The sequence below is a fragment of the Centroberyx affinis genome, unplaced genomic scaffold (genome assembly GCF_046629955.1).
Source record: "Centroberyx affinis isolate AG114_WGS23_722 - 3 ecotype Tasmania unplaced genomic scaffold, CSIRO-AGI_Caff_v1 ptg000514l_1, whole genome shotgun sequence".
NCBI lineage: Eukaryota > Metazoa > Chordata > Actinopteri > Beryciformes > Berycidae > Centroberyx > Centroberyx affinis.
In genome coordinates, this window is record NW_027279163.1 from 645,971 (window position 1) to 660,000 (window position 14,030).

Below are 14,030 nucleotides of genomic sequence, written 5' to 3' on the forward strand. Positions count from 1 at the left end.
ATGCTAGCATTATCTTATGCCAACAGATCTAAGGTTGACGTTCAAGAATACATGATATGAAAAGTTTATGGTTTTTCCATCTACAGATCATTTTCAAAGTACTATCCAAGTAAGGTAAAAACAAAGAGGAATTTGGAGCAATTTGTTCAGCATCTCTTTTGCAAAGTTGATTTTCTTTCAAACTGATGACATCAGGTTGACTGCAGTGTGATAAGGGCAACACTTACTTTGTACACATCACAGCGTAAAAGTAGATGGGTTCACCCCTGAACTCACAAGCATGTAGCCAGTGCTATAATGTAATTTTGACTACATGGCTTCAAGCACTTTCTCCACTTGGGACTTGAGTGGATTTTTTTTTTGTTTTGTTTATAGAGAAAAAAAAAAAGAAAAAGAAAATTCCTAAGTTAACATTTCATTTTAAAAACATTCACACTCCTGCCTTGTACTCAGTCCCTCCCCCCTCCCGCACCCACTACATCGAACCCCCACATACCAAAAGAAGGCACCACAGCTTCTAAACAGAATCGTTGACCAAGAGAAGGACTTAATAAAACAACAGCATTAAATAAAACCATTGACACAGCCTGCGAGGACTTCATTCACATTACCGACTACAGCAGTCTCACCAGAGAGACAGAAAATTGGGACTAGAAAGATTGACCGTGTTATTTCACAGGCAGAAACAACTCTCAGTTTCAGTCCTACTGAGACAGTCTGGGGGTCAGGGGTCAGAGTTTAACAGTCTCTTCCTCTCCAGTAGAGATTCTGCAGCGGGTTGCACTGTCCAGTAGCTTCATGACTCCACAGTTTGAGACCTTGGGGTTGATCACATGCACTGCAGCATGAGCAGATTCAAAGACAGGGGGCACTGTCGCTACGTGACAACGAGCCACCATCATGTAAGCTAGATTTTGTCTGTGTGCTCTATGTTCACTGTACTCACATCCACCCCTTTTCTTCAAGGGCGAGGATCCAGAGGGCTGCTACATTACATTATTCATGCAGCAATCCTCTTGTTGCATGAATGCACAGGATTCACTTCTTCAGGTGTCCGCATGGCTAAATAAATTAAAAGTCAAATTGAGGAATGCGAGTGTCATGTGTGATGGAGTCTAGTTTGTGTTTTTGTTTTTTTTCCCATTCTGGATTTAGAGGTACCTTTTTCTCTTCCAGCGGTATCCAGGCTGAGAATTTCCCACTTCCCAAAAATTCACATTATCCAAAATCTATTCAGTCACTGGATACTCCCCTTCCGGAAAACTCCGCACCTCCTTAGCAGAGTGGTGAAACTCGAGACCAGCAGCAACTAGACATGAGGAGAGGAGGAGGAGGATATAGATAAGGGATCCATCTCTCTCTTTCTCCATCTCTCTCTCTCTCTCTCCATCTCCACCTCTCCCTGCAGCCCCTCACGTGTGGTGGGGTCAGGGGTCAGCGGGGGGCAGTTGGCCCTCTAGTTGACCTTGTCTTGGAAGATGTAGAGGTTGTTGGTGGCCGCTACAGCGATGATGTTCTCGTGCGGGTGCCAGGTGGTGTGGAGGATCTTCTTACTGAAGTCTAGGCTGTCCACGCTGATCTCATCCTTACGACGTTTCCCGCCTACACACACCTGGTGGACAGCAATGGGGATAAGGGCCACGGTAAGATTTATGAGTATTTAAAATAGTTAAAAAAAAAAGCATAAATTAGAGCTGCACTATGCAATTTTTTCACATTGGCAGCCCCAAGTGGCAGTGAGAGGTAACTGTTTGCATTTTTAGGACTAAAAATCTGATGGTTTTATTGGTTAGAAATTTATATTTATTATTATTTACTTATTATTTATCAGGTCACCATGAAAGATACTGTTTTCCAGGAAATAAAAGTAATGGGAGTTAATTTCATGGGGACTTTAAGTTTCGCTTCATCACTTCCTGATCGCAGAGAAGATTTCCCACCCAACGACCATACCCATCACCAACATTTTTGCATAGTGCCGCTTTAAACCAGGGTCTGTTGAAAAATTGTTTTGATGAGGACTACTGTACCTTGCGCGGCTTGAGAATGGCTCTGGGCTTGCTGTTCTCCCTGGATGCTTCCAGAGTGACGTCACGCTTGGTGTTCCGGTCAAACATTCGGAAGAAATTGTTGTAGGAGCCCGTCATTATAACGCTGAGGAGGAGCAGAGGAGAGAGGAGGTTTATTGAGGTGGATGGATGGATGGATGGATGGATGGATGGACGGATTGGGGAGAAATCTCACCTGTCTGATCCATTCCAGACACACTCAAACTTGTCAAAGATGCAGTCGTTCTCATACAGAGAACAAAGTTTGCCCCGTAAATAGTCATGAACCTGTAAAACAAACACAAAAAACATTACTTTCTTTTATGCATTACATAGTTTGTGGATAAATAGTGAGACTAGGTGTGTGTCGAAAAGAATAACCTGTGTTACTGATCGTCTACTGATTGCTTCATTATTACAGTGCCACTACATTACTCAGTGACAACATAACCATGTGCCTGACTGATGACACAATCACTATGCGACACCTGCCTGATTCCACAACAGCAACCAACCATCCTCACCTAACCAGGTTTTTAGATTTGTTTAGCAGCATCTAAGATTCATCACTTTGCCTTTCAGTGCTCTACCATGCAACCTTAAGCTCTAATACCATATGCTCTACTTTCAGTAATCCCTTCAGACCTAGTGACCTACACTAAGATGCTAGGCAGCAGGTGGAGGTGGAGCTGCAATTGGACAGGGAATCCCCCCTGAGCCCAGCTGATGACCTTATCAGTCACGACCTGCCCTAAGATGGCTTCCCGTGATCAGATGGTGTGGATCTGACCCTGATGACCACACAGTGGGAGGTTTTGCCCTTCAGGTTGCACCAGCACCAGTACTATCACTCTTCCTATGGACAGTCAGCTCAATAAGCCCTCCTGGGGTAATTGCTGAAGATGACAGTTACAGATTGGTGGGGTGACAGTGGAACAGGATTATGTTGAGTGATTAGTCTGAAATCAATAAAGTTTGATTTGATCTGTACCTAACCTTTATTCACTAACTTGACCGGCTGAGAATTGTCTTTTGAGGAGACCACCTGTCTGAGAGGCAGATTCACAAGCACGTAAAAGCACACTCACACACAACCATAATGCGCAAAGCAAAGGTGCATACATACCTGGTAGGTCTCAAGTGGTTTGTTCTCCATGTGAAGGTCCCACACCTTGACAGTGAGGTAGTCCCTTGTCATCAGGTAGCGCCCGCTGTGACTGAACTTCACGTCAGAGATGGATGAGATGATTTCAGAGAAGAAGGAGCGTGTGGATGGATCCTCTGGTTCCTCAAAATCTGAGAGAGAGAGAGCACCAACGGAGGGAAGGCAGTTATCTTCTGATGTAGAAAGCAAGAATTTGCACCGCAGGAGGTCGGCGCTTAAAAGAGATGCTGTTTTTCCCCCTGCAACTCTTTTAATCATTCATTGTGAGAAAACATAAAACAGATTTTGTTTGGGCGGTGGGGGCCGTCATTAGTGAAACAATAACAGCACAACAATGCCTGGGTGTTGGGTTTGCTACAGCAGCTGCATCTCTTCAGAGGATTATATCTCTGTGTGCTTAGGGGGACAGCCGTGGGTCAACATGCTTGGTAAATATTGGTTATGATTCATATTGATTCTGGCAGCTGCTGATCTGTGTGCAGGCCAGCACACTGGGGATAAGAGCCAGGCATTCCATCGTTAGCTGTCAAGTTATTGTGCTCCCTCTCCTCCTCTTTCCTCCCACCCTCCTCTCCTCTCCTCCCTCTCTTCTCTCCTCCACCCTCGCCTCCCCTCCTCCCATCCTCCCCACCTCCACCCTCCTCCTCCTCCCCCTTCTGCTGAGAATTGGAGAATGGCTCTGTGATGTGTCAATGGGGAGTCTAACAAGGGATGCAGCGTGAGAGATGAAAAAATTGGGGGATGAGGAAGGGATAAGAAAAACAAATCAATGTCAAAGTGCTGGGCCCATTTGAGCCCTGCTGGATTTGTGTGTGTCTGTGTATGAATGAGTGTGTGCCAAATTGTGCATGTATATATGCAACTGTGTGTGTGTGTGTGCGTGTGTGTGTGTGTGTCAGACAGTGAGATGCGTCCCTGCCCTCCCTCCGTCCCTCTCCTGGGGTGTATAATAGGGTCCCTGGGGAGTCGGCAGGGGGGCTGTTTCGTCCCTCTCTCTCTGGCCTGGGGCTCAGTGCTTTGGCAACCCCCTCCTATCCCCACCCCCCCTCACCAACCCCTCAAACCCCACCCCTCCCAACATCCATCCATCCTCTCTCTCTAACACTGATTGATTCCAACAGTCTCCAGGACGCCTCACAGATTTATTGGTGTGGGAGGGGATACAGTATGATTGTATATATGTGTGTGTGTGTGTGTGTGTGTGTTTTGTTTGTGTTGAAGGTTCAGAGGGTTTTGTGTGTGTGTGCATGTGAAGGGGAGGGGGAGCTGTGTGTGTGTGTGTGTGTGTGTGTGTGGGAGGGAGGGCATTATACATTGCTCTGAGCTATATGAGCTCATGCAGTGAGAGAGTAGGTCCGTATTAACAGACCTGTCCTAAGGCAAACGGGTGCACCTGCCTGCTGTGTGTGTGTGTGTGTGTCTGTGTGTGTGTGTGGTGTGCAACCTAGCGCTGTATGTCTGGGCAAGCACCTGTCAAGGAATGGCGAATGCATGTCAATATCAAATAATCAGAGCATTTGAATATTGTTTCCTCCCCCATCCTGCTGCAAGATCCCGAAATCCCAGCTGTGTTTTAATTTAGCCCCAAATGCTCATGTGCAATTCAACAGGATGTATGAGCGCACGGTCCAGTGAACGCATCAATATGGCTGAGGAAATAACTGACATTATTGAACAACAAGGTGTGTCCATGAGGGACTAATGCGATTGCTCTTAAGCCATTGATTTTCCAGCTAAAATGTCAATGTATTCATTATTCATTCCATCAAGAGTGTATGCATGTGATGTTAAGCTTAGGGAGAAGGCCATTCATTGTTTGAGACTGAGAGATTTATTGATGAGTGGGTAGTTATCAATCCTCGCATATTGAGCCGGCTGAAGGCTGAGTGTCGGGACCACACAAAGGTGGAGCTGAAGCAGAAATACTGAATGTGAATTAGCCACCATGAACAGGCTGCTGTCATCCTCTGTCTCTCTGCTATTTTGTGTTCCCTCTCCTGTTTCCATCCTCCCATTCCTTCTTTAAACCTCATAGTAATTTTTTTATTATTCGCATTATTATTAGGAATAATTTTAATTAAAACACATAAACCTAAGAAGACAGCACAAGATCAAAAATATAAGAATAGAGAGTAAAAACAATATAATAGTAAAAATAATAGAATAAAAGAAGAAGTCTATAAAGTGTAACAAGATGATACAAGATGATATTGACTCTGACAGCCTAAGCTCTTCAGGCAGGTTTTACTAAGCCAGACCTTCTTTTCTATCACTCTTTCCTTTGTCTTCTTCTTCCATCTATCACTCTTTTGGTACTCACATTTGCAGTGTTTGTCACAGAGTGCGGCCTGTCTCATGTCACACAGGCGTATGGAGCCCTTGCTACTGCTGTAGGCGAAGGTGTGACACTGCTGGGGGTGAAACTCTGCCGAGGTGATCACCTCCGTCAGCTCCTCCATGTTGGACGGCTTGATGTCCACAATGTCTGAGAGACAGGCGCTAAGGAAGAACTACTACTTCTACACGAATACTAAAGACTAACATGGTTCACTTGGTAGATAGTGCAGTGGTTGGAAAATTAACACTAGAAAGACCAAGCCTCTGCCAATTGACTAATGTTTTGAATTTTAACACTGAAATATCTCAGCTTTCTGTATAAAGTGGTGTTCTTAGTTTTTTCAAAATCTCTCAAGGAAATTGTATTTATAATTATATTTATGCCCTTTGTTGGTCTTCATTTAGACCCCTACAAATACATTGCTCTTTCTAGTGTTAACACACACAGGTTTCTATGGACTGGACTCCATTACATTGTGTTTTTCTGAGGATGTGTGTCTTTTCCAACCATTATTTTTTGGGATCTATAAGAGGTCTCAAACATAGAAAAGACACAAATAGGAACCGTTTCTATTGATCCATGCATTTAGGTAGAGTGTGCATGTGCATGCGTTAGCCGGCAGAGGATACTGAAGCTGCGGTCAGTGATTTCAAGGTTCCACAGGTTCACCCTGAGGTCATCTGTGGAGATGTAGGTCTGAAGGTCGGAGTTGACAGAGATGGAGTTGATGTGGTAGGTGTGGGCATTGCTGAACACGCGGCGGGCTGTCGCCTCCACCATCAGGTCCATCGGCTGCAGCACCGGCACCTAGGGGTGAAGACGGGGCCGTGAGGAAGGAGGATAGAAATGGAGAGAAAAATAGAGGGGAGAAAAATTAAAATGAATCTTCTTAAAGGCTTTGAAAGGAGTTTCGTAACACTATTTTATGTACTGTAAAGCAATTTTCCTACTGGGCATCCCTGATCTTTAGGTGTGTATGTGCGAGTGTGTGTATATAGCGTGTGTTTGTGTGTGTGGGAACCAAAAGTGAATGACTCCAGGGATGCATATGACATTTGCTGCACAAATCTTAATGAAACAGAGACAGCATTCAGATAGCGGCTGTGATTGAAGGGCTGCGGGGCTGTTTGATGAGCTAGTTCAATCGGACTGTGAATATCTGCTGTTACACGGCTATTGAGTGTTGTGGTCGCGCCTCTCTCTCTCTCTCTCTCTCTCTCTCTCTCTCTCTCTCTCTCTCTCTCTCTCTCTCTCCCACACATAACTGAAGAACTCATCCCTGCTCTCCTGTTTGTGTGTGTGTGTGTGTGAGAGAGGGAGAGCTGTCAGATGGAGAGAAGAGAGAGAGCAAGGGAGGAGGGAGAGAGAGAGAGAGAGAGAGATGGCCCGAGGGCATCGCTAGGCCCTGCTGAGGAATGATAACTGAACTCTGCAGAATTGAGATGAGGCTCACACACAAACACACACACACACACACATACACACACACAAACACACACACACACACTGCACAGCGTTGCTCCGGCTTCAAAGACGCCCAGCACCAGTCTGCATGCAGCCCCCCGTTGGCCAGATAAAACCCAGACAAAGAGAGAAGGGAGGGGAGGGAGAGAGGAGAACAAATCGACTGCTTCTTCCCTTTTTCTCTCCTCCATCGCTGGCACTGAGAGAGAGACATGGCAGCCCAGCAGGCTGCTGTATCTCCATGGGTGTCACTTCATTTCCATGTCTTTCACTGGGTGTCCGGAGAGACATGGACCGTATTAACCCGTAACCCTAACACTGACAGTTACACTGTTCCGCCTGCCCCTTCCCCTTCTCAGGGCCTCAGCTGATTCTCTTCTTTAATTTATACACAATTGAATATTTTAAACCTATATTGAATATTTTAAACTATATTGAATATTTTAAACTATATTGAATATTTTAAACCTATATTGAGACAGCCCCCATTTGAAAAAAAGTGACACATACGCTTAAAAATCTATTGGTAACACAAAATTAGGGTGGAATGTGACAAGTCTCGGGTTGACAATACACATCAAGAAAGTGAATCCTTTATGTGTTAAAGAGATATTGATTGATGGACCTCAGATTATATATAGAGAGGTTTTTTTCCCCCAAAATTTTGCAATAACACTTTTCAACTCTTCCCTTGAATTATTCCCACCTCTCCTCCTCCCCACACAGATTTCACGGCGCCTAAACAGGATTGCCACAGTCCCGGCCTGTCCTCCAGGTTGCTATGATCCCCCGGCCAGCCAGACAAAGAGGGACAGACACGCTGAACACAGCACTAATCTATTATGGCAGGGACAGAGAGGGGAGAGCACGACACACACACACACACACACACACACACACACACACACAGATTGCCCTGTCTGTCTGGCCTCTTTGTGTGAAAATTAAAGACCAGGAGGTAGTGGAGTGATAAGGATGAGAGAGTGAGAGAGAGAGATAGAGAGTGAGAGAGAGTGAGAGAGAGAGAAGACAGAGGATGATCCCCTTCATGGTATTCATCTCACTGCACATATCGATCACTCATTCTCACTTTCTTCTGTCGCTCTGAGTCCTGAGCCGGTGACTGTGTGTGTTTGCTGGTGACAGCAAATCATTCATCAGTATTGGAACTGAGCATATGATATTCATCATGTATTTAAATGGAAAACTGCATCAACTGTGAGGAATACTGACATGTGTGGCTGGATAGTAAGAATATTTGTACATAGGCATGACTGAAGGCTATAATAGCATAATGTGTGAATGATAAAATGACACAAAAACAAAAACATGTCAGCAGTTAATGCAGGGCCCAATTTAGACTGCATAAAGTTATTTGTGTCTTAAGCGGATTGAGATCGTCTCGTTTGAGCTGTTCCTATTCACACTACCTGATGTGCGCTCTGAGGAGTTTGGGCCTTCCCTTGTGCACAGCTTTATTACAAACCTTGGCTTCTTTGGCCTTCCCATCGATTTGGTGGAAAATTGCGCCATAGCCTTTTCGATTTTCACTGAAATATTTTTTTTCTCTATGTAAATTTTAAGTCCATGTCTAAATTATTTACAAAGTGCTATAATGAATGGTGCATTTTGAGGGTTCAAAATTCTCTGCTCTCATAAAGTATTTACAGCAACAGTATAAACTGCAGTTTTCATTTCTTACTCCCATGGGATATTAACACATCATAATTACAGTTTTATGGATTTCCATTCCCTAAATGGCAGAAAACCAGTTTACCAGTAAGATAAACGGTCCTGGAAGGAAGGATCCTGATACTGGAGCTTGATTTCTTTTTCCCATACAAGATTAATCTGATCTTTCTGAAATGCTCCCTGTCTTCCACTCATAACCTGCCATTTACCCCCTGCCAAAAAGTAAAATTTCAACACCCCAGGTAAAGACATAGATGGGAATATTTGAGTTTATGAGTTCACATGTAGAGAGCAATTAAATAAAAGCCCATCAGTAAAGTAATCATGCTCCATTTTTTATCTGAATATTCGGCGCCGGTGATATCATTGTAGTGTGAATGCTGTGTGAGCAACAGTGTATCGTTATAGTTTATAGTTTATAGTTATCTTTATAGTTGTCGCTCTAGGTGTGAATGGGCCTTTAGACTGAGTTGTGTGTGGCCTCTCACCCGCAGTGAGGTGATGGTTGACGGGTCTCTGATCCGTCCATCCTCATCCTTCAGGTTGTAGCCCTCTGGACGCTTGTCTCTCTCACTGATCTTCCACAGCTTCACTGTCTTGTCTGGGATGGATACATCACACACACACACGCACACACACGCACACACACGCACACACACACAAACAGTTAGAACATGGCTCACTACAGCGAATGCGAGATGCAAGAAGGATGCGGGGGGTTGGGTGGCCAATCTGGCATGTAGCTGGGCAGGTGCCAGCTAGCATGATGAATGGCGGCTGCTGTGTACATTCTGATGTCACTGATATCAATCTACAAGTTGACTTCATTTCCCTGCTGAATGCTTCAACCTGAAAAAAAGGCATCAGGAGTCTTTCCAATTTTGTGTTACATAAACAACACTTACAATCCATTTTCTTGGTCTAGTGAATTGGATTGCAACAGCAGTCAGGTTGGTGTTTTTTTTTTTTTTTTTTATTAATTTCTGTGGTGACTGTTGGTGTCGGGGCTGCGAGGCCATCGCCACAGGACCCTCCACCATCTGCTCCAGCCACCGCTAGCACTTCTGTGGCAGCCATGCATGAAGCTCACAATCTGCAAGACGTCTCTCTGCTGATGTGTGTGTGTCTCTTTGAGTAAGTGTGTGTCTGTGTGTGTGTGTGTGTGTGTGTGTGTGTGTGTGTGTTCCTGCTGTGGCAGCCATGCATGAAGTTTTCAATCTGAAACGCTTCTGCTGGTGGCACTGGCTCAGTCAAGTGGAACACATGTAGATAAAACGGCCAAAAGGACATTTTCATGTGATATTAATAACAGCTTGCTCTGAGGAAAATAACATATCCTTTTAAATAGCATCATCTGTACACCCGTCCATTCTGGAGCGTGAGGAGTGGACTCTGCTCTGGGTTGTCATTGTTATTGACAAAGCACAACACTAAGCCTATCTTTAAACATGCTCTCATGATAGATTACCACTGGTTTTCTTTCAGCCGTGACCATACTGGCACAGGATATTGCCACTTGTGTCTTTCCTTCCTACACTAGCTCCTTCCTTGCCTACCATTGGTGGAGAGCAGGAAGTAGGCGGCGTTCTGCTGCGGAAGCCATCTGATCTTGTTGATCTTCTCCTCAATCTCCAAACTCTTCAGGTAGTCAAACTCCGGCTCGTGGCTCTGGAAGGTGCTGTAAACATTGTACTCCCCTCGACGCTGGGGCTGGCTCTTACTCTGCGGCGGGGAACAGAGGGAGAAATACAGTTTGATCTTGCAATCCAGATCGACAGTTTGAGCTGCTTGTTGTGTATCTCAGGAGATTCCATTATTGTTTCCCAGAAACTGAGATTATATGAGTTTCATTCCTAAACAAGATATCCAACATTTGAAAAGATTGAAACCAACTCTCACAAAATCATTGCTGGCATGAATACTAAATACTATAGGTCATTTTAAGACTATTCCTTGCAAAGGAGTTACATTTTTGAGGGTATAACCATCTGCATTTTTGAAATATTGACAAATATTGCAAAAAAAATCCAAAATGGATAAACAGCATTTTGGAATGAAAACCTTAATTTGCTGGTTGGTGGCCATTTATCTTCTTGCAACCAATCTTTACCCCAAGTTTAGTGTTTCAAGACTCTGTCAATTGCCCAAGGCAGTAGAGCAGTGTAATTAGTGTTGCATTGTGGGCACTGCCTTACCTCCTGCTCCCTCTGGAAGACAACCACTCTGCCTCCTTTATCCCCGGTGGCCAACAGCTCCCCCGATGAGTTAAACTCCACCGTCGAGATAATGTCAGCTGCAACACAGGAAGCAGAGGAGAGGGAAAATGTCAGTGTGGAAGAGCACAAGGCGATCAAGATATCAGTCAGACAAAAGGAAAGGCCTTTTAGTGAGAGCTGGCACAAAGACTTCTGAAAAATACATCAGGGGAGGGGAATCTTGGAAATGCTGTGACAAACCCGCAGAGAACTCTCTAGCACAGATAACCTAGTTTGGCGAAATATGGGTTAGGAGGAACCGCTGGGTGAGCCGCTATGTGATAATCAACTAATTCACCCTCTCGTCTGATTGAAGTGAGCCAATCTGTGCCATTTAATTACACTCCTACTTTTAAAGCATGCTGCCGCCACACTAACAATGCCATTCATCTCTCCTCTCCTGGCTGCGAGACCCCATGCTGCTCAGTGACGCTCCTGCTCCTTCATTAGAATAGGAATCCTGACATCTTAAATCCACAGTCGTAAACCTTTAAACCATGCAGTCTCCTGGCACTGACATATAGAGTGAGGTCTAGACGTGAAGGCAAAACACACTTTATCGCTTTCGTGACAGCGCATCAACAAAATATAACTGCAATAATACATCATTTCGTCGCTCACAAGCTATCGCCACCATTCCTCTGTGTCTCTGCATGGCTACAGTTTCACTGAAAGGTAAATAACAGACACCTACCCTTAAGGTAGCTTTTCCTCTCCTCCTCAAAGACATACATCTGCCTGGATTTAGGAGAGGCTAATGGTGACTGTAATTATTATACAGCCCCGGGCTAAAAAACGCTCAGCATAATGTCTGTCACACACCACAGCAGAAGCTAGCCCTCTATTTATCTATGACAATAATATGAGACATATTAGAGAGAGCGAGGCAGAGAGGGAGAGAGGGAGAGGGAGAGAGAGAGAGAGAGAGAGAGAGAGAGAGAGAGAGAGATTGAGAGAGAGAAAGTGAGAGAGAGCTTGTTGTTTTGTACCCCCCACGCCCTCTGTGGACCTGCTACTGGCGGAGCGCTGAACAGGAGAAGGGAATGTTGCTATGGAGACCGTTTCCGTCTCTAGCGGCAGTCATAGGGGTGTGTATGTGTGTGTGTGTGTGTGTGTGTCTGTGTGTGCCAATAGCTCTCAGACTTAGTTGCTGATGCTAGCTGTAATTCAGCAGACAGAGTGAGAGAGAGTGCTGCAATAGAGTGAAAACCCAGTGCTGCATCTGGGGGAGTGCGTGCAGTTCGATGCAGCACACAGCTTCTTTAGACAATAGACTCCCTGTAGACTGGCTCATCTCTCTGCATAAAGCTGTTTCACATGGTGGAGACGCTAGTGAGAATGAGTAAGCGTCATGTCTCTCTGTGTGTGTGTGTGTGTGTGTGTGTGTGTTATGCATCCTCCCCTAGTTTCAATTTGTTGCAGAGCGGTGTAGAAGAGAAAGCCATATTCTTTTCTGCAGCTCGGTTGATGAGACCCCAAACTGAGCGGAGGGATTCTCACAGCCATGTGTTGATAATGACGGGGGGCGGGGGGCAATCCTAATCATATTTGAATCTAGGAACTAATAACATTTCCTAGACGAGACACACTCTGACCTAATTACAGCCTGGGAGTACCCCACTGACACACCATATTGTTGTCGCACGCACCGCAGACACACTGGCACGCGCACACGCACACACACAAACACAAGCTAGAGTTATCTCTCTCTCTGTGTATCTACAGTATCTGCCAAACGCTCACACACACACATGCACGTGCGATCCCCCAACACACACACACACACACACACACACACACACCCAATAGTATCTTTCCCAACGCCAGCAGTCCACAGCTACTGGTGTGAAGCGAATGGAAACGGCTTAGCAGTCAGCATTCTTGAATCAAACTCTCTCTCTTTTTGTCTTTCACTCTCCTCTCCTCTTATAAAATCCTTTTCTTTCTCCTCCACTCCCTGCCCTCTCCTGCTCACTCTCTCCTTCCCTCATCATCAACACATTAAGCCACTGAGGAGAAACAGTAATTGATGGAGGCCGTTTAACGAGTTTACACACGGATACATCCTTCAATCATCTCACTGAATGAACAGCCAGGGAGAGTCACTGAAGCTGAAACTAAGAATAACGTGATGGAACGCTTCCCTAAATGAGTTTTCCTCATGCAAATGTATTCTAACCAGACAGGCAATCTATTCAACCTCAGCCACTGATGGAATTGTGTTTGAACGGTAACATACAATTTCTCTTAGAGTGAAAATTCATTATGAGGAATAATTTGATTATTGGCAGGGGGCAGAGTGGGCGGAGTCTCCTGAATGATTCCTGCTTGTATCGGATCAGGTTTTTATTATCTGAGCACGGTTGGCTGGCATGGCATCTGAGGTTTGAGGTGGATTGGAATTAGAACCAGGCTGGCGACTTGGCTGATCAAATGTGTACTTACAGACTCTCTCTCACACACACACACACACACACACACACACACAGACCTTCATCAGCAGACCATAACTGGATGAAGGCCATAAATCCTGTGGGCAGCCAGGTCTGACACAGGCAGGTCAGGGCTTCTAGATGCATCAGAGAGACGCGGAAGATAACACACATCCATCACCAGTAATAACACAGACAAGCCTGTTGGCCTGCTGCTGTGCTGTGTGTGTATGGGCACTGTATGTGTATGTGTGTGTGTGTGTGTGCGTGTGTGTGTGTGTGTGTGACTGTGTGTCTGCGTGCATGCACGTACGGCGTGGCACAGCGCTTATCTGTTTCTACGCACCAATCTGAACCTCAGTAGCCCCTACAGCATGCAATATAGAATTGGGAGTCAAACCAATTGGATGGAAACATAGATATGCATTGATTCTGGAATGAGAACACTGCATGAGAAGCCAGAAGTACAGGGAAGTGAGTGAGGATACTGAATGTATTTATAGACGCCCAGGCATGCAATACGTCCATCACGCATAGCAGAAAGTGCCACTATCGTGCAGCTAAAATAAATCATATTGAGAGAAAGGGAAGTCTAGCCCAATCTGAGAGAAGTGCAGGGGGGGAGGGGGGGTGTTG

The 14,030-nt window shown here is 45.2% G+C and overlaps 1 protein-coding gene across 1 annotated transcript in view; it reads right to left on the reverse strand.

Annotated features, from left to right (window-relative positions):
- Positions 1-491: 491 nt before the first annotated feature.
- The window catches only part of LOC139642714 (serine/threonine-protein phosphatase 2A 55 kDa regulatory subunit B beta isoform), a 19,169-nt gene continuing 5,630 nt past the window's right edge, over positions 492-14,030 (reverse strand). The window contains exons 2-10 of the mRNA XM_071517676.1: positions 10,903-11,000; positions 10,264-10,429; positions 9,196-9,308; positions 6,181-6,358; positions 5,534-5,698; positions 3,175-3,344; positions 2,245-2,336; positions 2,031-2,154; positions 492-1,612 (exon numbers count right to left, since the gene is read on the reverse strand). Of these exons, the coding sequence (XP_071373777.1) occupies positions 1,457-1,612; positions 2,031-2,154; positions 2,245-2,336; positions 3,175-3,344; positions 5,534-5,698; positions 6,181-6,358; positions 9,196-9,308; positions 10,264-10,429; positions 10,903-11,000 (1,262 nt within the window). The 3' untranslated portion in view covers positions 492-1,456. The remainder of the gene's footprint in view (positions 1,613-2,030; positions 2,155-2,244; positions 2,337-3,174; positions 3,345-5,533; positions 5,699-6,180; positions 6,359-9,195; positions 9,309-10,263; positions 10,430-10,902; positions 11,001-14,030) is intronic.